The sequence below is a fragment of the Hemicordylus capensis genome, chromosome 2 (assembly GCF_027244095.1).
Source record: "Hemicordylus capensis ecotype Gifberg chromosome 2, rHemCap1.1.pri, whole genome shotgun sequence".
Classification (NCBI taxonomy): Eukaryota; Metazoa; Chordata; class Lepidosauria; order Squamata; family Cordylidae; genus Hemicordylus; species Hemicordylus capensis.
The window spans coordinates 253,968,584-253,996,054 of NC_069658.1; the positions used below are offsets into that span (position 1 = coordinate 253,968,584).

General features: G+C 46.4%; 1 protein-coding gene across 1 annotated transcript in view; it reads right to left on the minus strand.

The window, feature by feature from the left end:
- The window catches only part of LOC128348239 (von Willebrand factor A domain-containing protein 7-like), a 78,510-nt gene that overhangs the window by 19,759 nt on the left and 31,280 nt on the right, over positions 1-27,471 (minus strand). The window contains exons 9-14 of the mRNA XM_053303995.1: positions 23,521-23,657; positions 18,308-18,577; positions 17,950-18,168; positions 13,163-13,335; positions 10,819-10,933; positions 3,610-3,814 (exon numbers count right to left, since the gene is read on the minus strand). Of these exons, the coding sequence (XP_053159970.1) occupies positions 3,610-3,814; positions 10,819-10,933; positions 13,163-13,335; positions 17,950-18,168; positions 18,308-18,577; positions 23,521-23,657 (1,119 nt within the window). The remainder of the gene's footprint in view (positions 1-3,609; positions 3,815-10,818; positions 10,934-13,162; positions 13,336-17,949; positions 18,169-18,307; positions 18,578-23,520; positions 23,658-27,471) is intronic.

Genomic DNA, 27,471 nt, shown 5'->3' on the forward strand with positions numbered 1-27,471 from the left:
TACAGATCCCTGTGGGACCCCACTTCTTACTGCCCTCCATTGTGAAAACTCTCCATTTATACCTACCCTCTGTTTCCTGTCTTTCAACCAGTTAGCAATCCACACATGCACTTGTCCCCTTATCCCATGACTGCTAAGTTTTCTCAGGAGTCTTTGATGAGGAACTTTGTCTAAAGCTTTTTTGAAGTCTAGGTATATGATGTCAACTGGATCACCTTGATCCACACACTCATTGACACTCTCAAAGAAGTCCAAAAGGTTTTTGAGGCAAGATTTACCTTTGCGGAAGCCATGCTGGCTCACTCCCAGCAGGGCCTGTTCTTCTAGGTGCTTTACAATTTTATCCTTGAGGATGCTTTCCATCAATTTGCCTGGAATGGACATTAGGCTAACCGGCCTGTAATTTCCCAGATCGCCCCTGTATCCCTTTTTGAAAATCGGTGTTACATTTGATACTCTCCAGTCCTCTGGTACAGAGCCTGATTTCAGGGATAAGTTAAATATTTTAGCAAGGAGATCGGCAATTTCACTTTTGAGTTCTTTGAGGACTCTTGGATGGATGCCATCTGGCCCTGGTGATTTGTTAGCTTTCAGTTTTTCCAGACAGTTTAGAACATCATCCCTTGTCACTTCTATCTGACTCAGCTCTCTAGCCTCCATCCCTAAAAAGCCTGGTTCAGGAACAGGTATATGCTCAGTATCCTCTGCCATGAAGACAGACGCAAAGAATTCATTCAGCTTCTCTGCAACCTCCATATCCTTCTTAACAATCCCTTTCACTGCCTCATTGTCTAATGGTCCAACCGCCTCCCTGGCAGGTTTCCTGCTTCTGATGTACTTAAAGAAGTTTTTGTTATTCCCCTTGATACTTTTGGCTAAATGTTCCTCAAACATCACCCCAATCTTAAACTGTATATGTGTGTTTTTGTGTGTGTGTGTGTGTGTGTGTGTATATAAAAATGTTTACTGGTTTTTACTCTCTGTTTGGTCAATGACTGTAAATAAAATTACATTACATTACATTCCTCAAACTCTCTTTTTGCCTCCCGTATGGTCACCTTGCATTTCTTTTGCCAGAGTTTGTGTTCCTTTCTGTTCTCTTCGTTTGGACAGGCCTTCCAATTTTGGAAGGAAGTCTTCTTCCTTTTTATGGCTTCCTTGATGGTACCCGTTAGCCATGCTGGCATCCTCCTGGACTTAGTGGTACCTTTCCTCCTTTTGGGTATACAATCTAACTGGACTTCTAGTATTGTGGTTTTGAGTAAACTCCATGCACTCTGGAGCGAAGTGACTCTCCTGATTTTCCCTTTCAGCTTTCTTTTCATCATACTCCTCATTTTGGAGAAGTTTCCTCTTCTGAAATTCAAAATGTCTGTGTTAGACATCCTTGGTGATTCTCTCCCCACATGTATGCTGAATTTGATGGCACTGTGGTCACTGTTCCCTAAAGAGTTGATGACCCTGACATCATGCACCAGGTCCTGGGTGTCACTCAGAATTAGGTCCAAGGTCCCCTTGTCTCTGGTTGGTTCCATGACCAACTGTTCTAAGGCACAGTCATTTAGCGTATCTAGAAATTTGACCTCTTTGTCCTGACCTGAATGCCAGTTTACCCAGTCTATGTGTGGGTAGTTGAAATCACCCATTATTACAGCCCTGCCTCTCCTTGACGCCTCCCTGATTTCCTGCTGCAACTTCCAGTCACTGTCGGCATTTTGATCCGGAGGGCAATAGCACGTCTCCAGTAGCACGTTTCCTTTTCGGCCTTGTATAGTCACCCACAGGGTTTCTGTGGAGGACTCCAGTCCACCTAGGTTTTCTAGCTTGTTAGATTCTATCCCTTTTTTAACATACAGTGCTACCCCTCCTCCAAGGCGCCCCTCCCTGTCCTTTCTATAGAGTTTATACCCAGGGATAACAGTGTCCCACTGGTTCTCATTGTTCCACCATGTTTCTGTTATGCCCACTATATCTATTTCTGCATTAGCAACCAAGCACTCCAGCTCACCCATCTTGGCTTGGAGGCTTCTGGCATTGGCATATAAGCACCTATATGCTGAATCTCTCCCCTGATGTATGCTATTCTTTTGACTCTTTGACCTGCTGGCACAGGCTCCCGTATGCTCTTTATGTGGTTCTGCTCTGTCCCCTTCTGTTTTATCTGAATTCTTTGCACCCTCACACTTTAAAGGATGGCTTTTGCCAAATGGGATACTGCCCAGCTCCCATCGGCTGTTCCCCAGGTGTCATTTTAAAAGCTGCTCTGCAACCTTTTTGTTTTTAAGTGCCAGCAGTCTGGTTCCATCTTGGTTCAAGTGCAGCCCGTCCCTTTTGTACAGGCCTTGCTTGCCCCAAAATGTGTCCCAGTGCCTAACAAATCTAAACCCCTCCTCCCGGCACCAACGTCTCATCCACGCATTGAAACCCCTCAGTTCTGCCTGTCTCACTTTACTTGCGCATGGAACAGGTAGCATTTCTGAGAATGCTACCTTGGTGGTCCTGGACTTCAAAATGCTACCTATCAGCCTAAATTTGGCTTCCAGGACCTCCCAACTGCATTTCCCCACATTGTTGGTGCTGATGTGCACCACGACAGCTGTCTCCTCCCCAGCACTGCCTAGGAGCCTGTCTAGATGCTGCATGGTGTCCACAACCTTCGCACCAGGCAGGCAAGTCACCATGCAGTCACAAACCCATCTCTCTGTCCCTCTAATGATTGAATCACCCACTACAAGGAGGCCCCCAACCCCCAGAGGAGTATCCCCTGTGCGAGAGGATATGGGCTCATTATCCATGGAAGGGGTCCCTTCTAAAGCAGCATTTCCCTCTTCCTCAGACTGATGTCTTCCTTGCCCAAGACCTTCATTCTCCCTGACAGCAGAGGAGCTACCAGCCCTGGAGTGGGATACCTCTATCACATCCCTGAAGGTCTTGTCCACATGCCCCTCTGTCTCACTGAGGTTCTCCAGATCCGCCCCCTTAGTCTCAAGGGAACGGATTTGTTCCCTGAGAGCCAGCAGCAACTTGCATCGAGCACACACCCATGACTTCTGCCCATGGGGCAAATAGTCATACATGTGGGGGTTGGGTTGGGGCAGGAGAAACTATGCACACATTGGGCCAGTTTTGGCTGGAAGTGAGGAAGAGAATACGAATACGATGAATATTTATATACCACTTTTCAACAAATGTTCCCAAAGCAGTATATGTAGATTTTTTTTTTAAAAAGGGACTGCTTATAACTAGCCCAAGTTGCTCTTCCTCCTGCCCTCCTTGCTCATGGGAGAGAGAGCAATTGGAGCACTCTTGCTGGGGGAAGGGAATGTCTGTTTCCTGGCGGAGATATTTTGCCCAAGAGCCTACAAAAAAAGGTTGTAGTGAACTCTTCTACTGGACCATACCTAACCCTGCTTGGACCTCCCTGAACCTGAGTCAGATCTTGGTTTTGGACCATCACTGTCCTCCCTTGTCAAGCTCCTGAAACTGTGGCTTCCTGCCCTGTGGAACCCCAAATCTTGGCACAGCATTGACCTCCTGCTCCAAACTACCACTCTTGCCCCACACCACTCGAGAGCTTTGATTTTCACCATTTTGGTAAAGCTGTCCTACCTGGAGGTAAAATTGCTATTATCTGCAGCTGCCACAAAGGTTGCCGTGAGGGTGATGTTTCCACCTGGATTTAGATAACTCCTAGTCGGTGTAAAACCCCTCAGGAGACCCAGGTCATCCCAGACATTAAAAGAGAAGGATGCAGCTGCCCCATCATTCACCACCAGAACAGAGAGGTCCAGGTTCTCTCCGGGTGACACTGTGCCTAGGAAAACAGGAAGAAAACAGGAAGAACTGTGTGGACAGTTATTGGCATGTGATTGTTGGGGAAAGAATTGGTTAGTGACCTGCAGTTGGAGGTGATTTGGGAATATAATACAAGTACAGATTTTCTGGTTCTCTTTGTCTCCCTTGAACAATACAACTGAAGGGCTGCCTCCTCTTGTCCTTCAGATCCCTACCAACTTTTCTGGGAAGCTTTTGGCCCAACTCCTTAGTCTTTATACCAGCCAAAACACAGCCTGAGTATACAGCCTTACATTTATTCTCATTCATCTTGTGTTACCATTGCCCTCACCCCTCCACTCATTTTGATGTTCAGTGTCACCTGACAGTTAAAAATCTCCCCACAAGATTCCAGGACTGGTAGACCTGGACTTCAGGGACTTCCAGCTCCTGCTTTGCCCTAGCTTTACCCCACTATGTGCTCTTTTCCCTCTCCCTTCTTTTTTTCCCTCCCAGCACTGTCAAAATTTACATTATAAGATCTCCGGCCCAAAGACCTGTAGGTCCCCCCACCCCTCTTATTTCTATGTAAATCATCTTTTATTTATTTATTTATTTATTTATTTATTTACTTACTTACTTACTTACTTACTACATTTATAGACCTCCCCATCCAAAGGTCCTGGGTGGTGCACAACAAGTTTAAAAAGACATAAAACTAACACCATCTAGCACACACTACTTAAAACAATATAAAAACAATTCTAACACAATTCAAAACCATTTGAAACCAGTTAAAATACCACAAAACAATTTTAAAACCTTGGAAGGCCAGGTCAAACAAATATGTTTTCAGGGCTATCTTAAAGGCCAACAGTGAGCCTAAACTGCAGATATCTGCTGGGAGTGCATTCCATTGGCCAGGAGCAGCAACAGAGAAGGTCAGGTTCCAAGTTGCCACCAGACATACCAGTGGTAACTGGAGACGGACTTCCCTAGATGACCTCAGTAGGGATGTGCATGGAACCGGCTGGCCTGGTTCGGTTCGAGTCCGGACCAGACTCAAACCAGACCGGGCCAGTTCAGTCTGGCACCCTCTCGAACCCCCCCAGTCTGATCGGGGGGGGGATGTTTCGTGAGCTCCCCTCCGGAAAAAAGTTTTTTTAAGGCACTTACCCCCTCCGGGGGAGTTATTGGAGGTGGCGGGCGCGGGGGGGGGTCTGCGGTGGTCCCCCCTCCCTGTGCTGGCTTCAATGCAGCCCAAACTGGCCTGTTTGGGCCTTCCCCCTCAGCGTGGGGCCATTTTGGAGGCTGCTGCACCTGCACAATTGGCCTCTGAGAGGCCTGGGTCATGCCAGGCCGCTCAGAGGCCAATTGCGCAGGCGCGGCAGCCTCCAAAATGGCTGCCGTGCCAAGTGGGAAGGCCTGAATGGGCCGAAGAGCCGGCTGAATAGGCTAGTTTGGGCTGCATTGTGTCCGGTGGGAGGAGGGGAAACCTCTGTGGATCCCCCTGCCACCTTCAACAACTCCCCCGGAGGGGATAAGTGCCTTAAAAATATTTTCTCCGGGGGGAAAGTCGGGAGTGCTTGGTCCAGGGTTGGACCGAACAGGGGATGATTCGGTTCGACCCCAAACCATTGAACTGAACCGTTTCGACGTCGAACTGGCTCGACATCGAGCCAGTTCGCACATCCCTAGACATCAGTGTGCTATGGGGATCATACAGAAGTAGGCGCTCTCTAAGGTAGCCCAGACCCAAGCTGTTCAGGACTTTAAGGTAATAACCAGCACTTTGTATTTTGCCCGGAAACATATCGACAGCCAGTGCAACTGTTTTAAAACAGTCATAATATGGGCTCTCCATGTTATCCCAGAGACCAGTCTGGCTGCTGCATTTTGAACTAACTGACGTTTCCGAACTATGTACAAAGGTAGCCCCATGTAGAGCGCATTGCAATAGTCAAGCCTGACTATTACCAACTGATTACCAACTGATGCACCACTGTTTGGAGACCGTTCTCTTCAAGGAATGGACGCAGCTGTTGGATCAGTCAAAGTTGATGGAAAGTACTCCTGGCCATAGCCTCCACCAAGAGATACTAGGATGAGGCCTGGATCTAAGAGCACTCCGAAGCTGCGTACCTGTTCCTTCTGGGGAACTGTAACCCCATCCAGCACAGGAAGATCTAACTCATCCCTCAAATTCCGATCTCCCACAATGAGCACCTCCGTCTTGTTTGGATTCAGCTTCAGTTTGTTATCCCTCAACCAGCCCATTACCTCCCATAGACAGGCATTTAGGGTGTGAACACCATTTTCTGATGATGATGATGATGATGATGATGAGGAGGAGGAGGAGGAGGAGGAGGAGAAGAAAAGGGATTTGGGTGTTATCAGCATACTGTTAACACCCTGTACCAAATCTCCTGATGACATCACCCAGCTGTATCATGTAGTTGTTAAAAAGCATTGGTGACAGAATGGAGCCCTGAGGGCTCCATTCATGTATATTGAAGGTGCAGTTTACATAGTTATTAGATGCCTTCAGGCAATATTTTGGCTGGTCTATTCCAGGGCACACAACCTCCCTCTAAAGCCACCATCTAGTGACTACCCAGTTAACAAACCACAGGATAATTTCTTTTTCTCAACCCCAGACACATGCTCTATTTTTCACCCTTGCTTTTTCACTTATCTCTTTCATCATAACCTTCTCTCTCTCCCGTCATGTCTTCTAATCTCATCTCTTCCCCCCACGTCTATCTCTCTTGCACATCCTTGTCTCTCGGTCTTTCCCTGCTTTTTTCCTGACAGATATGTTATTTGTGTGATGCTTCACCACCCCAAGGACAATACAATATAAACTAATAGTCAGTGTCATCAAGATAGAATCACAAGGGGTCTAAGCCCCAATGGCACCTGAGGCAGCAAGTCAAGCCATCAGCCTCTCATCCACAAGTCCCCCCCCCCAGCACTGCTGATCTCCCCACCACCACCCCCAGACCAATTCCCAACTTTCCCCTTTCTCCTCCCTTCCCCTCCATGCCCTGCTGATCATTGCCTTCTCCTTGGTGCAAGAAGTGTGCTGAGGAGCAATTTCTCTCCTTGCCGCCAGCTCAATACCTGACCTTCACTCCTTGCTAACCATACCTGGTGTGGGGGTGCGTGCAGCTGCTGATGCTGCTCCTCATGCCTTATCTGTCTACCCCATTTCCCACCTCCTATCCATTCAGTAGAGAGAAGGGACTAGGGATGTGCATTTCGTTTCGGATACAAAACAGGCCATTTCGGCTATTTTGTAGCCAAAGCAAAACACCCAATGCTCAAAACAGAAAATTTTGTAGCCAAAACAAAACGTCCCTGTTTTGGATACAAAATGTTTTGTTGTTTCGGCTGTTTTGGAACTCCATTTTGCAGTCGCAGAAAGTCTTTCTCCTTCAGTCTCCATTTTGAGTTTTGACATCTGTTTGAATTTCCAGCCCTTCCAGCCCGCAGATAGGCCAGCGAATGCATTAGCTGATCTGCTGGCAATTGCCTCCTTATTCCTTTTAAGCAAATTTAAGGGTAAATTTTACCCTCATTGGCCAGTGGGGTAGTGTGCATTTCATTGTTGTTGTTTCAATTGCATTTTGGGCGGGTGGGATATGGATGTGCATGACCTTTGGAAATCTTCCTGATTTTTTCCAAAGCTCTGCTGTTGTTGATGTGTGATGTTGATGTTATTTGGGGTGGATTGGGGGCAGAAAGGGGGCTTTAGGGGCAGAAGAGTGGTTCAGGTGGTAGTGCCCCAATGGGTGCCTGCTGCCACCCAGATTCCAAAGGAATTGGGAAAAGGGCTGATTTTTAAAGAATTTCTAAAGTTGACATGTCTTTGGGGCAGATTCGGAGCAGAAAGGGGGCCTGAGGGGCAAAACAGTGGGTTGGGTGGCAGTGCCCCAAGGGCTGCCTGCCACAACCCAGATTCCAAAGGAATAGGGCAAAGGGCTGATTTCTTAGGAATTGTTGGAAGTTTACGCTTCTTTAAGGTCCCCCCCCCAAGGGAATAATGGAGGTTTCAGCAGACCCATAACTCCACCTGGGGGGCACTGGGGTGGCCGGGAGTGAGTGGTGGTGTAGTGCACATAGGGTGCCAACCGCCCCCATGGGTTGCTAACCCATGGGGTGCTGGGTTCTGTTGTTTCTGAGGTGTTCTGAGTATAGATTCTCTGGTAGCATATGAGATTTTCAATGACAAACCATGAATCCACTCTCATATACTACCAGAGAATCTGAATCTACACTCAAAACATCTCAGAAACAACAGAACCCAGTACCCCATGGGTTAGCAACCCATGGGGGTGGTTGGCACCCTATGTGGTCTACACCACCACTCGCTCTGGGCCACCCTGGTGCCCCCCCAAGTACAGTTATGGGGCAGGAATTATGGAGGTCCATGATTCCCTATGGGGAAGAACTTTACAGACACACAAACTCCATTACATCTTTAAAAATCAGCCTTCTGCCCAATTCCTTTGAAATAATTCTGGTGGCTTCCTTGCCCCCACTGGGCACTACCACCCACCCTACTCTGCTCTGGGCCACCCCTTTCCCCCCAACATGAAGCTATACTTTTGTTAAAACCTCAATTCTTCCCTAAGGGAAAAATCCTATACTTCAAAAATTCACCAAAACCCAGCCCTTTGCCCAATTCCTCTGAAATTTGGGTGGTAGTTTCCCCCATTGGGCACTACCACCCCCACCCACTAGTTTTTCCCTGGGGCCATTTTTTAAAATCCAAAACATTTCGGATTCGGATTTTGCAATTTCGAAAAAAGAACAAAATTGGGGTGTTTCGGATTGGCTGGTTTCGAACATAGAACAAAACGGGGGTATTTCGGATTCGGGCCAAAAAACAAACAAACAAAATGCACAACCCCGGAAGGGACCATGATGGCAATGAAGACAATGGCTGGATATCTCTGTTTTGTTTTTTAATTTTAAAGAACTATGACTTCAAGATAACTACCCAAGATGGTGTGGCCAAAACACCCTGGAGTTCCTTGTTTATGTAGAGACAGGAGTTGTTTTTACTACTACCAACTTTTACTGGTAGCCAGTTTAAAGACTATCACATTCCTCTTTCCTTCTGTTCCCTGCCTTACAAGGGATCCACATGCTTAAATAAGTGCTAGAGGCGGAACAGAGTAACTGCTACATTATATTTTTTTCAGAAAAAATGGGGAAATCACTATTTTTTTCCTTCATCCCTGTAGCCCTCAGAGCAAACTGAAATCTGTTTAAAACCTGCTAAGTTGGTAAAGAAGCATCTTTTAAAGTGGTGGCTCTTGTTGGAAGTGAAGGACTATATGCTGTCTCTTGTCTCAATGACATAGGAGGACAGACTAGTGAGTCAGAGGGCTAGAGAGTCAAGACATTGGTCATCCTTTCTCTACTGCTCTGACATTATCCCTTGATATGTAGATTGCTATTCTTAGGGACTTCCTTCCTTCCAGCCACTTCCTACTTCCTTCTCTTCTCTTCCCTTCCTTCTCCCTTGCAACATGCAAGCTTCTCTCTCCCTGCACCATGTGTGCAGAGATGCAGAATCCATCTGAGTCCAGCTAGCTAGCTAGATTAGAGATCCTGTCTCTTCACTTTACTATCTAGAATGGAGTTCTATAATAAATACTCCTCATATTGATTTGAAACTATGAACTGGCTCCAAGTTATTTTACTCTCAGCATACACGCATGCCTAACCAAATTCCACTGTGTTGTGCCTCTGTGCACTCTGCTGTAACGAAAAAGGGTTTCTCTTACCAGAGAGAATTCCCAACAGCTCTCCTATATTTTGTAGAGAGAGAGCAACTGTCCCTATTCAGCCCAGCATATTTGTCCCTCCAGTAGCTGTTGTTGCTGTCTACCTTGCGTTTCTTTTTAAATTATGAGTCCCTTTGGACAGGGAACCATTTTCTTATTCCTTTTTCAGTATGTAAACAGCATACTCTGTAAACATACGAATCTAACTGGAAGGCAATTTAGAAACATCAATAAAAACAATAGATCTAATTAAATCTGCCTCACACCTCTGGCCCTCCACCTCAGGACTGTAACAAACTGCAGATCTGGGGCTTTTCTGTCATGCTCAATTTTTGCTCTCCCCCAGCACCCAACACTACCTCTTGTTATGCTGCTTAGCATCCAGCCTAAAGAAGAGTTCTGGATAACTTGTGATTTTTTAGTTGATTTGCATAAAGGTATTACACCACTTTAACTCTTTCTGGAAGAGAGATCATTTCTGGAAGAGAGATCAAGGAGCCCTGCAGTTGTACTGGTGGAGTTCATGGGGCTGTTAGGGTGGGAACTAGAGTGTGAAGAAGGGACTGGAAGGCAGGTTGTAATTGGCCTATCCAGCTGTGACGGTTTGCATTTTTTTTAGTGCTTTAAAAAAAGGTGTTATTTATATGTGTTTAAATGTTAATATATAGAATGGTGTATAAACTGTTGTAAGTATATGCAGGAGGTTGATTGACAGAGACAGCAGTAGTGAGACCCCTGCAGGAAGGACAAAGAAACCCTTCTTGGAATCCAGGAGGGTCCAGGCAGTTAGAATGAGAGAGGGATGTTCGGGCCAAGGGAAAGACCCACAAATTCTCACAAGGGGGGCTGAGCAGGAACTCTGTAACCAAGCAAGACATCTGAATCCCAGAGTGGAGAAAGACTGTTAACATCTCTGTAAGCTATGACAACACTTTGAAACCACTATGCTTATGCACGTCTAGAACTTGTAACCATCACGCTTAAAGAAAGTTTGTTGAACAATCAGTTCTGTTATTCAGTTTTATCATGGGTTTTATTTCCTCTCTCACCTCACCTGAAAAGAGACCGCCCCACCCCCGCTACTACACAAGCAAGTGGGGGAGAAATGAGAGTTTGTCTTAGGTCTTGTCTAATCAGATGGAAGTTGTGGCAGCAAAAGTACCCTGAAGCAGGGAGAACTCTCACACGTAAGAAGTGCCTGGAAGGCAGGTTGTTATGGTAATATCCAACATCACCAGGGACTCACTCTTTTGGTCTGGCAAAGACAAAATCTGTACAGACTCTGTGTTGATGGGATCTGAGCTGATCCGTGAAAAGGGCAGATTTTCTGGAGACAGGCCTTCCATCTTCAGCAGGGTAGTCTGGAATGGAAATAAATAAATAAGGGTGAAGACTGGATCTTTTACACCGCCTCTATGAGGCAAAATATGTTTATGAAATTAATTTGACAAAGCAGTTATACCAGGGGTCAGTAACTTTTTTTTAAAGAAAGGGAAAGGGCTTTGATAATGAATGAAGCTGGACCAATTATTAAGAAGAACAGAACAGAACATAAGAATAGCTGTGCTGGATCAGGCCCATGGCCCATCTAGTCCAGCATCCTGTTTCACACAGTGGCTCACCAGATGCCGCTGGGAGCCTACAGGCAGGAGTTGAGGGCGTGCCCTCTCTCCTGCTGTCACTCCCCTGCAACTGGTACTCAGAGGCATCCTGCTTTTGAGGCTGGAGGTGGCCTATAGCGCACCGACTAGTAGCCGATGACAGACCGCTCCTCCATGAAGTTATCCAAACCCTTCTTAAAGCCATCCAGGTTGTTGGCTGTTACCACATCTTGTGGCAGAGAATTCCACAAGTGGATTATGCATTGTGTGAAAAAGTACCTCTGTTTGCTGGTCCTAAACTTCCTGGCAATCGATTTCATGGGATGACACCTGGTTTTACTGTTATGTGAGAGGGAGAAGAATTTCTCTTTCTCAACTTTCTCCATCCCATGCATGGTTTTACAGACCTCTATCATGTCTCCCCACAGTTGTCTTTTTTCTAAACTAAATAACCCCAGGTGTTGTATCTTTGCCTCATATGAAAGGTGCTCTAGGCCCCTGATCATCTTGGTTGCCCTCTTCTGCACCTTTTCCAGTTCTACAATGTCCTTTTTTAGATGTGGTGACCAGAATTGTACGCAGTACTCCAAGTGTGGCTGCACCATAGTTTTGTATAAGGGCATTATAATATTAGCTGTTTTATTTTCAATCCCCTTCCTAATGATCTCTAGCATGGAATTGGCCTTTTTCACAGCTGCCGCACATTGAGTCGACACTTTCAGTGAGCTGTCCACCATGACCCCAAGATCCCTCTATTGTTCAGTCACCGACAGCTCAGATCCCATCAACGTATTCTTGAAGTTGGGGTTTTTCATCCCAATGTGCATCACTTTATACTTGTCAACATTGAACCGCATTTGCCATTTTGTCACCCACTCACCCAGTCTGGAGAGATCCTTTTGGAGCTGCTCACAATCCATTTTGGATTTCACTACCCGGAAGAGTTTGGTATCATCTGCAAATTTGGCCACCTTGCTGCTTAACCCTGCTTCTAGATCATTTATGAATAAATTAAAAAGCACTGGTCCTAGTACAGATCCCTGGGGGACCCCACTTCTTACTTCCCTCCATTGTAAAAACTCTCCATTTACCTACATCTGTTTCCTGTCCTTCAGTCAGTTAGCAATCCACACATGTACTTATCCCCTTATCCCATGACTGCTAAGTTTTCTCAGGAGTCTTTGATGAGGAACTTTGTCGAAAGCTTTTTGGAAGTCCAGGTATACGATGTCAACTGGATCACCTTGATCCACACACTTGTTGACCCTCTCAAAGAACTCCAAAAGGTTTGTGAGGCAAGATTTACCTTTGCAGAAGCCATGTTGGTTCTCTCCCAACAGGGCCTGTCCTTCTATGTGCTTTACAGTTTTATCCTTGAGGATGCTTTCTATCAATTTGCCTGGAATGGACATTAAGCTAATCGGCCTAGTGAACTGTGAGTAACCTAGAAATAATGGTGCCACACAGTCAAACCCTTAGATTATGTGGAGAGATATGGCCTTTCACTATCCTGGCCTTTCACTATCCTGCGGCTAGAATAAATTTGGTCCAAATCAGTTAAGCAGTTCACAGGTTAGCTCACTTGTTCGTCAAACACTTACAATCTCCAGAATTTGGGTAGATGACATCATCACAAACTATGCCGTTGAGGTATCCCTACAAATGTACCCAATTTGGTTCATATTAGCCCAGGCATTACGAAGTTGATGGGGGGACAGACACACACACAGAATGCCAGGTGATCTCATAAGCCTAGTGGAAATTAGGCTAAAAAACACCCTTGAATTTTTTCCCTTGAGTTTCCAAGAATGTTTTGCCAGTTCCTCCTATGTCTTTTAATTTGCCCTGCCTCCCAAACTGAACTTTGGAACAGAAGAAACTACAAAAACCTGCCCCTTGGAGGAAATGCCCAGGAGTATCATTTCCAGTTACTGGTAAGTTGCATCTGTCACCATTTTTTAGCATGTAACCACAGATGAAGGTACGTACCGGAGCACTAAAGGGAACAGAGGTAACAGCTAAGACATTTCCGATGGCATCAGATGTTTGATTCAAAGAGAGGGATTCTATGGGGGTCCCTGTTCCAGAAACAGAGACTAGACGCTGGATCTGGGCACCTTCAGCATCTCCCATTAGCCTCATGGAGACAGTATAGTTTGTTCCTGGGAAAGATACAGTTGTCAGTAGAACACTTCCTTGATAATCCTCTTGCCTTCTTTTCCCATGTGCATCCCTTGAGCGCCTCTGCAACGGACATACAGCTACATACTGAGCTTCCTTGGAGTGTTTTTTTGGAGTCTGTCTGAAAGCAATATCCAGAGCCCACACCGTTAAGGGCTTTAAAGGTGAACACCAGCACTGAATTGGACCCGGAAACAAATTGGTAGCCGGTGCAGCTCTTTCAGAATGGGTGTAATATGATCCCAATGGGCAGCTCCAGATACAATCCGGATATCTGAAAGAGGTCCCTCTCCAGCGACTCAGAACCAGGCCTTCTCTGTAGCTGCACCTGGCCTATGGAATGCTCTCCTGGAAGTTATCTGTAGTTTGGGCTCATTGTTGGCCTTCAAGAAAGCCCTAAAGACTTACTTGTCTGGTCTGGCCTTCTAAGGTTTTAAAATTGGTTTTAAGTTTTTAAAATTGGTTTTAAATGGCTCTGAATTGTTTCAGCTTCCTGGCGCAATAAAGGCATTAGAGTAGAGTAGCCACTTTTGTGGTCACCTGTCAGAGCAGACCATACTGATCTGGTTGGATTAATGGCCTGACTCAGGAAAATAGAACTTCATATGGAGTTTTTGTTTTTTGTTTGTCTTTCAAGCAGCTGAGGTGCCACAAATGGCAGCATATATATAGAAAGAATAAAGAATTCTGGACAACATTCAGATTAAGTCAGTCATGACTAAGTTCCATTGAAACCAATGGGACTTTAGTCAGTCATGACTAAGCAAAAATGAAATCAATGAGATAAGGTAGTCATGATTAACCTGTCTGGATGTTGCCCAGTGTATCCATTTTATTTTATTTATCATATTTCTATACCACCTGACACAGACATCTCTTGGCGGTAAACAAAGTTGAAAACATAACAAATATAATAACAATATAAAACAGTTAAAATTCAGAAAACAGATCTTTTGTGGTCATCTTGCATCTCCCAACTATTATCTGGCTATTAATTAATAAAAGTCATACCTTGCTAAAGCTATTCAGCAAGCATCCTGTCATTTTCTCCTAATCTATGTATGTTAGTTATGAGAGCTTAAATGAAACCACCCATCATCAGTCCTGGTTCACTTCATTGTGAATCCAGCTGTTCTATCATCTGTACTTACCTTAAGGAAGTGGTTACTTTCAAAAGCAGAACAATTAAATAATAGACCATCACTTGCAAGTCTAACAATGTAATCTATGTTATAGGATGCAAGCACCCTGGATATCTTATTCAGTGCACTGGAAAAACTACAACAGGAGAAACTGATCCAAAGTGGAAATTCTCTCCAAATTGCAGAGTTTTCCCAAGGAGAAATTCAAATTTTAGGGTTATCCTCAGGGGAAAAATGATATTTTCCTCAGATTTCTCCAAATCCCTACCAGACCTTTGCACACAATTTAGACACTGCAAATCAGCAATTACAACAAAGCAGCTCTAACGACATGTTGCTAAACATTTTAATGATGATGGCCACAACTTTTCTAACTCTGAAACACAAATATGTACCGGCTCTTTAGCTTTTTATAATTTTCAGTTTTAATTTGAACCTAATAATTGTTTTTAATCTGACTTTAAAAAAATAATAATTTTATTACTTGTATCTGTGTCTATGTTATTGTTGTAAGCCGCCCCGAGCAGTATTGCACTGGAGGGGCGGGGTATAAATATTTTAAGTAAGTAAGTAAATAAATCTCTCCCTGGTGTGCATGTGTTGCCTGAGCCTGTGCCTGAGGATGGTGAAAGTTGTAGGCACCTTTCCCCCTCAGAAGCAGAGGGGTTTGTGACTGTCTTGAAAGAGTATTATTTCAGCTGAGAAATTTCCTGCTCTTTTTGTTCAAGCCCTCTTTCCCCCCACATTCATCACTGAGTCCCATTAGCTCCACCTACCTGGCTGTCTGTTAACTGCCCTTTGAGTCCACGAACATTCTGCTTCATTGAGTTACATTGGAACAGTTTTGGTGGGGGTTGGGTCCCCTTAGTTTTCCCCCTTCAGATTTGTTAAACTGATGCATCTGTGGGTTACCCCAAGTCTGCCAATACCTCCCTCTCACTCGCAGGTGCTCTGAATATATATCCATAAGGATCATAACATTTCCAGCTCTTTTCAAAATAGCTATAAAATTTCCTGTAGAGGAATCTATTATTTTGGATATTAGAAGAATGAATTAACTTCTGGATCTGTAAACATAAGCCCCTAACACCCCATGGCCTCAGTCTTGAAGATAATAATGTGTGTGTGTGGTGTGTAATTCTCTTGCATGTGCCAGTCTGCTGAGAATTCCACTGCCTTCAGCATTCTTTAACCATCATCTTGACTTGCAGTGTTCATTTACATCACGACGAATGTATCTTACTGAGGCAAGTGGGAGCCGAAATGGCTGACCAAAAACATTTTAAAGTGATCAGTGTTTAGTCACTCACTTATATATGTCTGTATGTATTGGCAGGCAGCCTCACACAAGCTTTTAATGTTTAACAAGGCTGACTTAGTGAGTTTCCCCCATTTTCATTTAGCTAAATAGCTTTTAGAAAGCTCTCTTAGGGCTTCTTTCTGCAAATTTCTTTGCAGCTGAGCATCTCATATACAGCTGCTTTCTACAGAGTCATCTAGGTCAATACTGCCTACATGGCTAGTTGTGATTCTCCAGGATTTCACAGGGGTCTTTCCTAGTTCTAATTGACGTGCTACCAGGAATTGCACCTGAGACAATGGGCATGCAAGGCAGACAACCAGCATGCTCTGCCACTCTGTCAGCTGCGGAGCCAGCCGAGCGGTGGCCTGCGTCCAGCACTGCTTGGTGGCCCCCTCCAATATGCCTGTGCACGTGACGTCACGCACACGGGGGTGTGGCTCAGGCTCCAGAGGAGCCCAGAGCGAACTCCCCCCTCCCATGCCCGGGCCGCCGAGAGCAGTGGCGTATCGGGGGGAAACGGCGGCCAGGCAATGGCGCCCCCCCGCCCCCCATACCTGTGCCGGCGGTGCGGCAGCGCCCCAGGTGGCAGATTGCCAGCGGTGGCAGCGATTTGGCGGTGGTGGCGGGGGCTGGTGGCTGGCGGCGATGTAGCGGCCCGAGCGGCGATGGATCGCCCGCTGAGGAGTGCAGGCAGAGCGACGCCGAGGCCTGCCATCTGGCCTGCTCTGCCTGCACTCCTCGGCGGGCGATCCACTGCTGCTCAGGCTGCTACATCGCCGCCAGCCACCAGCTACCACTGCACTTGGCGGGCGACCCGCCGCCTGCCACCGTCGAATCGCCGCTGCACGCCCGCCGCCACACTCGGCGGGCCATCCAGGGGCAGGGCGGGGGGGATGCCACTTTTTGGCGCCCCCCCTACGTGATTCGCCGGGGTGGTGCCCAGGGCACGTGCCCTGCCTGCCCCCCCTATCGTTACGCCCCTGGCTGAGAGCCCGGGCAAACTCTTTGCCGGTTATTTCAGACAGCTCCGACTGCCCGATAGAACTTCTTCCCCTTCCTCTCCCTCTCTGGAGGAAGAGAAAGGGGAAAACGTCCTATTAGGCAGCCGGCCCTGCCTGAAATGAGGAGCTGAGAGCTCGTTTTGGCTCTCGGCAGCCCAGGCTACACCCCCTTGCACATGACAAGGCACATGACAAGGGGGCATGGCCTGGGCTGCTGAGAGCCCGAACGAGCTCTCAACTCCTCATTTCAGGCAGGGTCGGCTGCCTAATAGGACGTTTCCCCCTTTTTCTTTCTCCAGAGAGGGAGAGGAAGGGAAAAACGTTCTATTGGGCAGTCAGAGCTGCCTGAAATAACTGGCAAAGAGTTTGCCCGGGCAGTCGGTGGCCCGAGCGTGGGAGGGGGGAGTTTGCTCTGGGCTCCTATGGAGCCCGAGCCACGGCCTTTCCCCATTGGTGGCCTGGGTTCTTTGAACCCTTTTGCCCAATGGTGGCTCCGCCCCTGCACTCTGTTATGGCCCTACCCCAATCTTCATCTTATTGAGACTTCCATCTCATACAGGATAAGAGTCTTCTAAAGAGGCATCAACCATCCCCTGTGGTACTAAACCCATGGCCAAGAAAACACAGGTGTTTTCTTTTGTTCCCTGCATTGGGGACATTGCACAGGTTGCACACCCGAGTAGTAAAAGCAGCAAAGGATAGGGAGGAGAGCTGGTCTTGTGGTATCAAGCATGACTTGTCCTTTTTGCTATACAGGGTCCCCACCCTGGTCGCATATGAATGTGGGTACTGTAAGATATTCCCCTTAGGGGATGGGGCTGCTCTGGGAAGAGCATCTGCATGCAGAAGGTTCCAAGTCCCCTCCCTGGCATCTCCAAGACAGGGCTGAGAGGGACTCCTGTCTGCAACCTTGGAGAAGCCGTTGCCAGTGTGTGTAGACAATACTGAGCTAGATAGACCAATGGTCTGACTTGGTAGAAGGCAGCTTCCTATGTTCCTATAATTAAGCACCTTTCTGCTGCTCAAAATGGCTCCCTCCTGAACTTGCTTTTTTCTACAAAAAGTTGCCTTTGGGCTTTTCTTACACATGTACGCATATACCGTGTAGTTCTGCCCTCAGTGTGGCTTCTTTGTACCCCCAAAACGTACCTTTTACAGGTTGTCCCTGGACCGGAAGCATGTACTCTTTCTGCTTCTGCATAATCTGGTAGGAAAAGTCCAGCAAGCTCTTGCCTCCAATTTCCACCTCATAGGAGCCACTGGGAGAGAGACTCACAGACCACTCGCCCCTCTCTTCAATAGAAGGCACCTTCACAACCTTGTGGTTGACCGTGTTGACCAAACTGTAAGCAGATGTTGGTGGTGCACCTGCCAGGAGATGACACAAAACTAGAGTGAATCGCAGCAGCCACAGGGGACAAGCTGGCAAATGAACAAGGATCTTTCCCCAAATATCCATTTGATGTCCAGTTCCTGTCTTTATCCTTGTTATCACAGCACTCCTTACCTGAAGGCTGCAGCACAGTAACTCTGAATCCGTAGAACCCCAAGCTCTTGACTGACACAGTTATTTCTTTCAGAGTCTCATCCACAGGGAAGGTGAACCGAGTCCCATGCAGACGACCACGGGCCACCTTAACAGGGGCAGCATTCAGGGAGAGTTCCAGTATGCCCAGGACCTTGTGGAGCTCGTTTTTGGTGGTTTTTACGTATTGCCCACCGGAATAAGCAGCTAGTTCTTCATAGACGTTCGCGTATCTTCTTCCGGAAGCAGTACCTGTGGGGATGAAGTATATATTTCCCCTTTAAATCTACTTTGCATCCCTCCTCTGTTCACATGAGCAAAGGCAAAACAATATTAGGTATTTCAACAGCAAGTCTTGTTCAGAAACCAAGTGCTTTTCTTCTGCTGCATACCCATTAGTAGCCCAAGCCCCAGAGGCACCTGAGGTAGGGGAGCAGTATATAAATCAAATCACTAGAATGTGACCTCCTCCAGTGGCACGAAAAATGCAGACAAAGCACCCCCTCCATCTCTCTCCCTTTCCCTCTCTCATCCACTCTCCTTCCACCCCCTGCCCAGCCCATTGTAGCATATGACCAGTATCAGCGTGTGTGCGTGCACACACACAGTTGGTTGGATCCCCACTTATTTCATAGAGCAGGATGTGATCCAGAGCCACCTTCTCTCCTTCATCTGTCTCCTCCATTCCCACCTTGAGTTTTGAAAAGCCAGGGAAGAAGGAAATCTCTTCAGCCAGTGAGTGGTACAGTGCAGACCCAGAGTGTCTCCACAGAGACACTCTAGGCCAGCACTCTACTGGCCCAGTGCACTTCCTTCTGTTCCTTCCCAGTTCTGCCTTTTCGCAGAGCGGGAGCAGAGGAAGAGGAGGAGGGACATCTTAGAGCGGTCACTTTGCTGAGCAGCGTGGCAGCACCGCTTGGCAAAGGACTGCTCTCATGGCAGTGGGCAGCAGAAGCATCTTGCACTTATGCTACCCTAAAGAGGACCATGGCGGTCACTGGAGTCATGATGCAATAGCTAAGAAAGTAAATACTAGGTCTGTGCAGATCTTTAGCTCCGATTATCCCCTTGGAACCCCTGCTAACTTGGTAAAGAGGCACCTTTTAATGTGGCGACTCTTTATTTAGCAGGGGGAGAGTAACTGGCCCTATCCACCCCCAGCACAGTACCTCCAGTGACTGTTGCTGGTGTCTAGCTTATGTTTCTTTTAGATTGTGAGCCCTTTGGGGACAAGGATCCATCTTATTTATTTGCTAGTTCTCTGTGTAAACCGCCCTGAGCCATTTTTGGAAATCAATCAATCAATCAATCAAATAAATAAATAAATATCCAAAGCTGAATACTTTGCACCACTCTCCTGGCACCACACAGAGGCAAGTGTTCTCATGCAACACTGCATGTGCTCCCCAATCGCCAACACCAGTGGGGGCCTTTTAAGAGACATGGGGCCCTGCTGAGCCCCAGCACGATCTGGAAAGACACGTGAGGAATACTGGAAGAGGAGTCTACGGGAAAAGCTCCATGAGGAAAGTGCTGGGAAGGATTCTACTCCCCAGGATTCCCTGTGAGCCTTCCCAGACTGTGCTGGAGCTTGTCAGGGTTCTGTGTCTCTTTAAGGGGCCCCACTAGTGCTGGGGAGTATGCAGCACTGTGCAGTGAGGGGTGGGAATGACCTCTGTGTGGTGGATCAAAGTAGGTCATCTGAGGAGGTCCGTCTCCAGTTACCACCAGTTCGTCTGGTGGCGACTCAGAGGCGGGCCTTCTCTGTAGCTGTTCGTGGGCTGTGGAATGCACCCCTGGCAGAAATCCGTAATCTGAGTTCATTATTGTCTTTCAAGATAGCCCTTAAGACTTATCTGTTTGGCCTGGCCTTCCAGGGTTTTTAAATTGCTGTAAACTATTTTAAATGGTTTTAAATGGTTGTCCTGGTTTTCCAGGGTTTTTCGCTGTTTGTATATTTAATTGGTTTTATTCTGTTTTTATAGTTTTGATTTTAATTGTTAACTGGTTTTAATTGTTTTTCTCCTGTTGTAAACTGCCCTGAGCCATTTTGGAAGGGCGGTATATCAATCGAATAAATAAATAGATAGATAAATAGATAGATAGATAAATAAATAAATAAATAAAGTTTTCAGCTTCGGGTATAAGAACTACCAAAGACCTATTTAGGCCTACTAAACACCATCATGAGTGGCATTTCCCCATAATTCCTTACACGCTTCCCTAGCCACCCACCATTTGGGAGTAACTTGTCAGAGAATTAATTGTACAACAGATTTTTGAAACCCTCATTTTTAGTGTAACTACAAAGTGGCAGGTCCCTTCTTAGAAGAGGCATTCTTACTTCTTTCATACCCAGGCAACTCTCTGTGTTTCAGTCTTTCCCTCCTAGCCCTACCTGGACAGGACAGGGATGTACCCCTGCTAACTGGGCAAAGAGGCACCCTGAAAGTAGTGGCTTGCTAATTAATGTGGCCAGAGGGTCTAGACAGGAGTCAAGAACAAGCCAAGGGTCATGCTAGGTGGATCATCTTGACTCCTGTCTAGACCCTCTGGCCACATTCAGACATAACACCAAACCGGAGGCAAATGTGCCAGAGGTTCAGGTTTGTGGTCATCCGAATGTGTGAAACCATTATTTTATCACCCAACTGTGCCTTGATTTTTGACTCCAAACCTGAATTTGAACCTTCTGCCACCACCATAACCTGGGTTTTGTGCTGTGGTTCCTCCCAAAACCATAGAGTGGGCGGCTCAGAGCAGCCCAGGAATGGGTCAGCTGTATGCTGGCCTTGCTTCTTTCTGGCCACCTCTTGTAGCTGTTGACCCTCCCTCCACCATTTCCGCACTCCTCCTGCCATTGCTTGGCAACAAGGATGCCATATTCCTAGCATTTGTCCATTTAAAGGGAAAGAACCCCATTGGAGAAAGCCTGCTTTACATTGCATCTTATGCGCTCCCTTGTCCATCCGGACAAAAAGGATGGATGACAAGACAGGCAGAGCAAGAGAAGTCTCCAGCAATTCAGGGCTGCAGAGATATGTACACAAACACATGAACCCCTGGTAACAGCAGAAGCTGAACAACTAGGTTATTTCCCCACAAAGGCACACAAGCCAGGCCATTGGAGGCATGATACAACAGCACTTAACAGATATACCAATGTGCTGACACCGTGCATAAGCCTACAGAAACCCCAGCTGTGGGAACCTTGATGTGATCCAATCATATAAAGAAAGAGACAACACGTAGCCCCACAAATCTGGTGGCTGTCTCTGTCCATTGGACTGGATGTCTTGAGCAACTGTAACACACACCTTAGTGCGTTGCCAGGCATGCAGGACCTGTCAAAAACATTTTGACAGCTAACATCCAGAGAAGGGGAGGGGGCACACACACAAGAAACCTTTTCATAAATAACACAACCTTATCTAGCATGGCTGCTCAGCAAGGCATCCTTTCAGAGGTGTTACATGTGCTGTCTGGTTGACCATGGAGACACACATATGGGCTGGAGGGTTGTTGCTGCCCAGCCCAGTTGCTAGATCTATTCAAGCCCTGGGGAAGGGTATCCCAGCAACACCTTCCCCAGCCCTGGTGATTGCTGTGAACCAGGAAATGTCTTTTCCCTGCTGAGGGTGGGCAGTCTATGCTGAAAAAGCATGATTGCACTGGGCACGTCCCCTTGAAGATCATGGCCAATGGTTGCCACTTTACTGATGTCCTGACGCCTTGTCCGTGGCGTGGTGACACACGCGGTATGGAGCCTGCTGGTATGCAGCCTTGGCAGACCAGGAAGAGGGAGGGGTCCCTCTGCCAGATGCTGGAATTTGCCATACCGCAGTTGAATGATCGTCTATGGGATGATTCCTAGCTTCACAGATTAACCACAGGTTTGTCTACCCGAGGTTTCACGCTATGTCCAAACACACCCTATGGCTTGATCACTGGCACGTTCCTGGCTCCCCCAGCCCTGGTTTTGGAATGGCAACCCCTGGTGATTGCTGTCCATGGCTCAGCTTCCTGTTACATATTGCCTCAGTAATATAAATGGAGCTCTGGCAGTCATGATCACAATGCTCCCTACACCCAATTTGGTTGCTGCTGCTGCAGTTATGGAAGGAATGTGTTCATTGTGACTCCACATTATTAAAAGCATTAAGAGCCAATGTGGTGTAGTGGTTAGTAGAGTGGACTAGAACTCGGAAAATGGAGGTTCAGATTCCTGCTTAACCATTAAACTCACTAAATGACCTTAGGCCAGTCTCTCTTTCTTTTTCTCTCAGCCTAACCCAAACATAAAGAACAATACACTACCATAAACCTTTTGGAGGAAGCATGAGATACAAATGTCAAAACTACATCAGCCTACATGAGGAAAATTACTCAGAGTAGTCCCACTGAAATTAAAAGGACGAGCTAGGTATTGCTCACAATCTTTTAAAAAATGGCCATCGATGAGGTAATTTTCCTTATCATGTCAGCCATTAAAAAAGAAGAGAGAGAGATTGTGAGCCCTTTTGGGATACAGAACAATTTTCTCATACCTTTTGCTATGTAATCGCACATTAAGGTCATCTGAGGAGGTTTGACTCCAGTTACCACCAGCTTGTCTGGTGGCGACTCAGAGGCGGGCCTTCTCTGTGGCTGCTCCTGGCCTATGGAATGTGCTCCCTGCGGAAATCCGTAATTTGAATTCTCTATTAGCCTTCAGGAGAGGCCTTAAAACATATCTGTTTGGCCTAGCTTTCCAGGGTTTTTAATTCGGTTTTAATATTTTAACCCGGTTTCAGGGTTTTTAATTACTGCGATTGTTTAATTGTTGTTTTAAAATGTTTTTAAATTGTTAATTGTTATGTTGTTTTTAATTTTTGTTTTAGCTCTTTACTGTTTTAATGGTTTGTTTTAATTGTAAACCGTCCTGAGCCATTTTGGAAGGGCGGTATAAAAATCAAATAAACAAACAAACAAACCCCCAAATAAATAATCTGCTTGGAGATCTCTTTGTTGAAAAGCAGTATATAAATATTCTAAACAATAATAATATGACAGAGACAACAAGGAGACATAATACAAAGGGAGAGGCCTTTTGGCGGCTACTGTATTCCTCTCAGTGACATGAGAATCAGGCCCCAGTCCATCCAATTTCCTGCACAATATTATTTTCACTGGATATTCTGTTGAGATATACGTACTGCGGCGTTTCCGTCTGGAACATTCTCCTGTGAGGATGAAGTTTGCCACAGATGATTTCTCCTTCAGCAGGAGCATGACTTCATTCTTTATGCTTTCATCCTTAGCACTAGCGTCCGTAAAAATATAGATCTGGGATCTGGAGAAGATGGAAACAATCAGAGGCATAGCAAGGTTGGAGTGGGTCCGGAGCAAGATTTACTCCCCCCGCCACTGAAGCTCAGCTCATGAAGTAAAGAAATGTTAAATGAGGCTGAATAGTGGTAACAAAAAGCAGAGAATACAGACACACACACACACCCCCCACAATATAACATCATCCTAAATTATTTTTTAAAGTTTTGTAAATTGTGGATGATGCAAGTCATTTAATGGTACTAGAGAAAGGCATGCTGTTCTGGTAGCTCCAGGTCTTAACACTCACATCAATTTTGGAGGATGAATACCACTGAAGGAAGCCCCACCAGGTGTGCGGCTGGAGGAGTCAGTCATGTGACTTGCCTCTGGGGGGCCCCCCCAAGGCAGTGGGGCCCCAGACAACTGTCTCCTCTTGCCCTATTATAGTTACACCACTGGAAACAATTTTATGCAGGAGGGTTCAATAGGGCAATATGCAGGGTAAACAGGAGTGTGGGGTTGGTAATGGCCGGAGTGATGGAGAACTGGGGTTGGGTGGGATTCATGATGGTAGTGAGAATGGGGCCTGGCATTAAGATTATGCCTGGTCAGAGTCTGGGAGTTGACAAAAAAGCTAACGTTCCTTAATGATCCACTGATGCTTCCTTAACAGGAGATTTCTCTGGAAAGTCCATCAGAGTCAGCCCGAAAGGGGAATCCAATCCAGCATTATGTTTCACACAGTGGCCCAGCAGATATCCCTGGGAAGCCCACAAGCAGGAGGAGAGGGCATACCCTCTTTCTTGGTGTTGCTCCCTTGCAACTGGTATTTAGGGGCATCCTGCCTCTGAGGCTGGAGGTAGCCTATAGCCACCAGACTAGTAGCCATTGACACACCTGTCCTCCATGAATTTGTCTAAGCCCCCTTTAAAGCCATCAAAGCTCTAGCGGCCATAACCACATCCCGTGGCAGAGAATTCCATAGATTAATTATGTGCTGTGTGGAAAAGTACTTCTTTTTGTTGGTCCTAAATTTCCTGACCTTCAGTTTCATAGGATGGCCCCTGGTTCTAGTGTTGTGAGAGAGGGAGAAAAATTTATCTCTGTCCACTCTCCATGCATAATTTTATACACCTGTATCATGTCTCCCTTTAGTTGCCTGTTTTCCAAGGTAAAGAGCCCCAGATACTGTAACTTGCCTCATAAACCACCCTGAGCCATTTTGGAAGGGCGGTATATAAATCTAATAAATAAATAAATAAATAATAATAAATAAAGGAAGGTGTTCCAGACCTCATCTTGGTTGCCCTCTTCTGCACCTTTTTGAGTTCTACAATATCCCTCTTAAGATACGGTGACCAGAACTGTACGCAATACTCCAAATGTGGTTGCACTGCAGATTTGCATAAGGGCATTATAATACTCTTAAGATATGGTGACCAGAACTGTATGCAATACTCCAAATGTGGTTGCACTGTAGATTTGCATAAGGGCATTATAATACTAGCATTCTTATTTTCAATCCCCTTCCTAATGATCCCTAGCATGGAATTTGCCTTTCTCACCGCTGCCACGCATGGAGTCAACACTTTCAATGAACTGTCCACCATGACCCCAAGCTCTCTCTCCTGGTCACTCTCCGATAATTCAGCTCCCATCAGCATATATGTGTAGTTGGGGTTTTTTTGCTCCAATATGTATCACTTCACACTTGGTTACATTGAACCACATTTGCCATTTTGTCACCTATTCACCCAGTTTGGAGAGATCCTTTTGGAGCTCCTCACAATCTGTTCATTTATGAACAAGTTAAATAGCACTGGTTTCAGTACAGATCCCTGGTGCACCCCACTTCTTACTTCCCTCCATTTATTCCTGCCCTCTGTTTCCTATCCTTTAACCAGTTACCAATCCACACATGAACCTGCCCCTTATTCCATGATTGCTACGTTTACTCAAGAGCCTTTGGTGGGGAACTTTGTCAAAAGCTTTTTGGAAATTCAAGTATACTATGTCAACTGGATTACTTTTATCCATATGTCTGTTGATGCTCTCAAAGAACTCCAAAAGGTTAGTGAGGCAAGACTTGCCCTTGCAGAAGCCATGCTGGTTCTCCTTCAGCAAGGCCCATTCTTCTATTTAACAATTTTGTCCTTAAGAATGCTTTCCATCATAAATTGCACAGAATTTATGGCACAGAAGTTAAACTAATCGGCCTGTAATTTCCTGGACCCCCACTGGATCCCTTTTTGAAAATCAGAGTTACATTAGCTGCTTTCCAGTTCTCTGGTACAGAGCCTGACTGTAGGGACAAATTACATATTTTTGCTAGGAGACCAGTATTTTCACATTTGAGTTCCTTCAGAACTCTTGAGTAGATGCCATCTGGCCCTGGAGATTTGTTAATTTTTAGTTTTTCAAGACAATTTAGAACATCCTCTCTCATCACCTCAAATTGGCCCAGTTCTTCAGCCTCCAAGCCTGAGAAGCTCGGTTCTGGAGAGGGTATATGGTCAGTATCCTCCACCGTGAAGACAGACGCAAAGAAGTCATTCAGCTTCTCAGCAATCTCATTATCCTCCTTAATAATCCTTTTCACACCCTCATCATCTAAGGGTCTGACCACATCCCTGGCAGGTTTTCTACTGTTTATACATTTAAATAAGTTTTTGTTAATGTCCTTGACACTTCTAGCTATATGTGCCTCAAACTCTCTTTTTGCATCCCTTATTGACTCCTTGCATTTCTTTTGCCAGAGTTCATGTTCATTCCTATTCTCTTCATTTGGGCAGGACATCCATTTTCTGAATGCAGTCTTCTTCCCCTTTATAGCTTCCCTGACTCTACTTGTTAGCCACGCTTGCGTTCTCCTGAACTTGGTGGTACCTTTCCTCCTTCTCGGTATACATTCCAACTGAGCTTCTATTATTGTGGTTTTAAATAAGTTCCATGCTTTCTGGAGTAATTTGATAGGGATGTGCACGGAAAATCTTCGGCACGGCAGGGGTAGAGCTTTAAGGGCGGGGGAGAGTGTACTCACCCCCCCACCGCGTTTCCCCCGCTGGCGCTCTCCAAATTTAAAGCCCCTCGGGGTGGCAGCGTTCCTCCCTGCCGCCCCGTTCCCCCCGTCGGCCGGAAGTGGCCGGAAGTGGCGAGCGCGCGTGCACCCGTCGTGCGCCCGCGCACACGGTGGGCACGCGCGCACGCATGCACAACGGGCGCACGTGCACCTGCCACTTCCGGCCACTTCTGGCCAACGGGGGGGCACGGGGTGGCAGGGAGGAACGCTGCCGCCCCGAGGGGCTTTAAATTTGGAGAGTGCCGGTGGGGGAAACGCGGCGGGGGGGTGAGTACACTCTCCCCTGCCCTTAAAGCTCTACCCCTGCCGGCGCCAAAACGCCGAAACAGCCCCTACACCCGAAACGTTTTGGAGGCCTTTACAATGGCCTTCAAAACGTTTCGGGCACAAGCCTATAATTTGACCCTCCTGGCCTTCCCTTTCAGCTTCCTTTTTACTAGTCCTCTCATTTTTGAGAAGTTTCCTCTTCTTAAATCCATCGTATCAGTGTTGGACTTCTTTGGCAATGCTCTAATTGCATAGAAGCTGAATTGGATTACACTATGGTCACTGTTCCCCAATGGTTCCACAACTCTGACATCTTGCATCAGGTCCTGGGTACCACTCAAGATTAAGTCCAAAGTTGCCATCTCTCTGGTTGGTTCCTCGACTAACGGTTCTAAGGCACAGTCATTTAACATGTCTAGAAGTTTGTCTAGAAATCTTTGATAGACAGACTGAACGAGGAGCTGAAAGCAAGCAACATCCCATGTGGGTG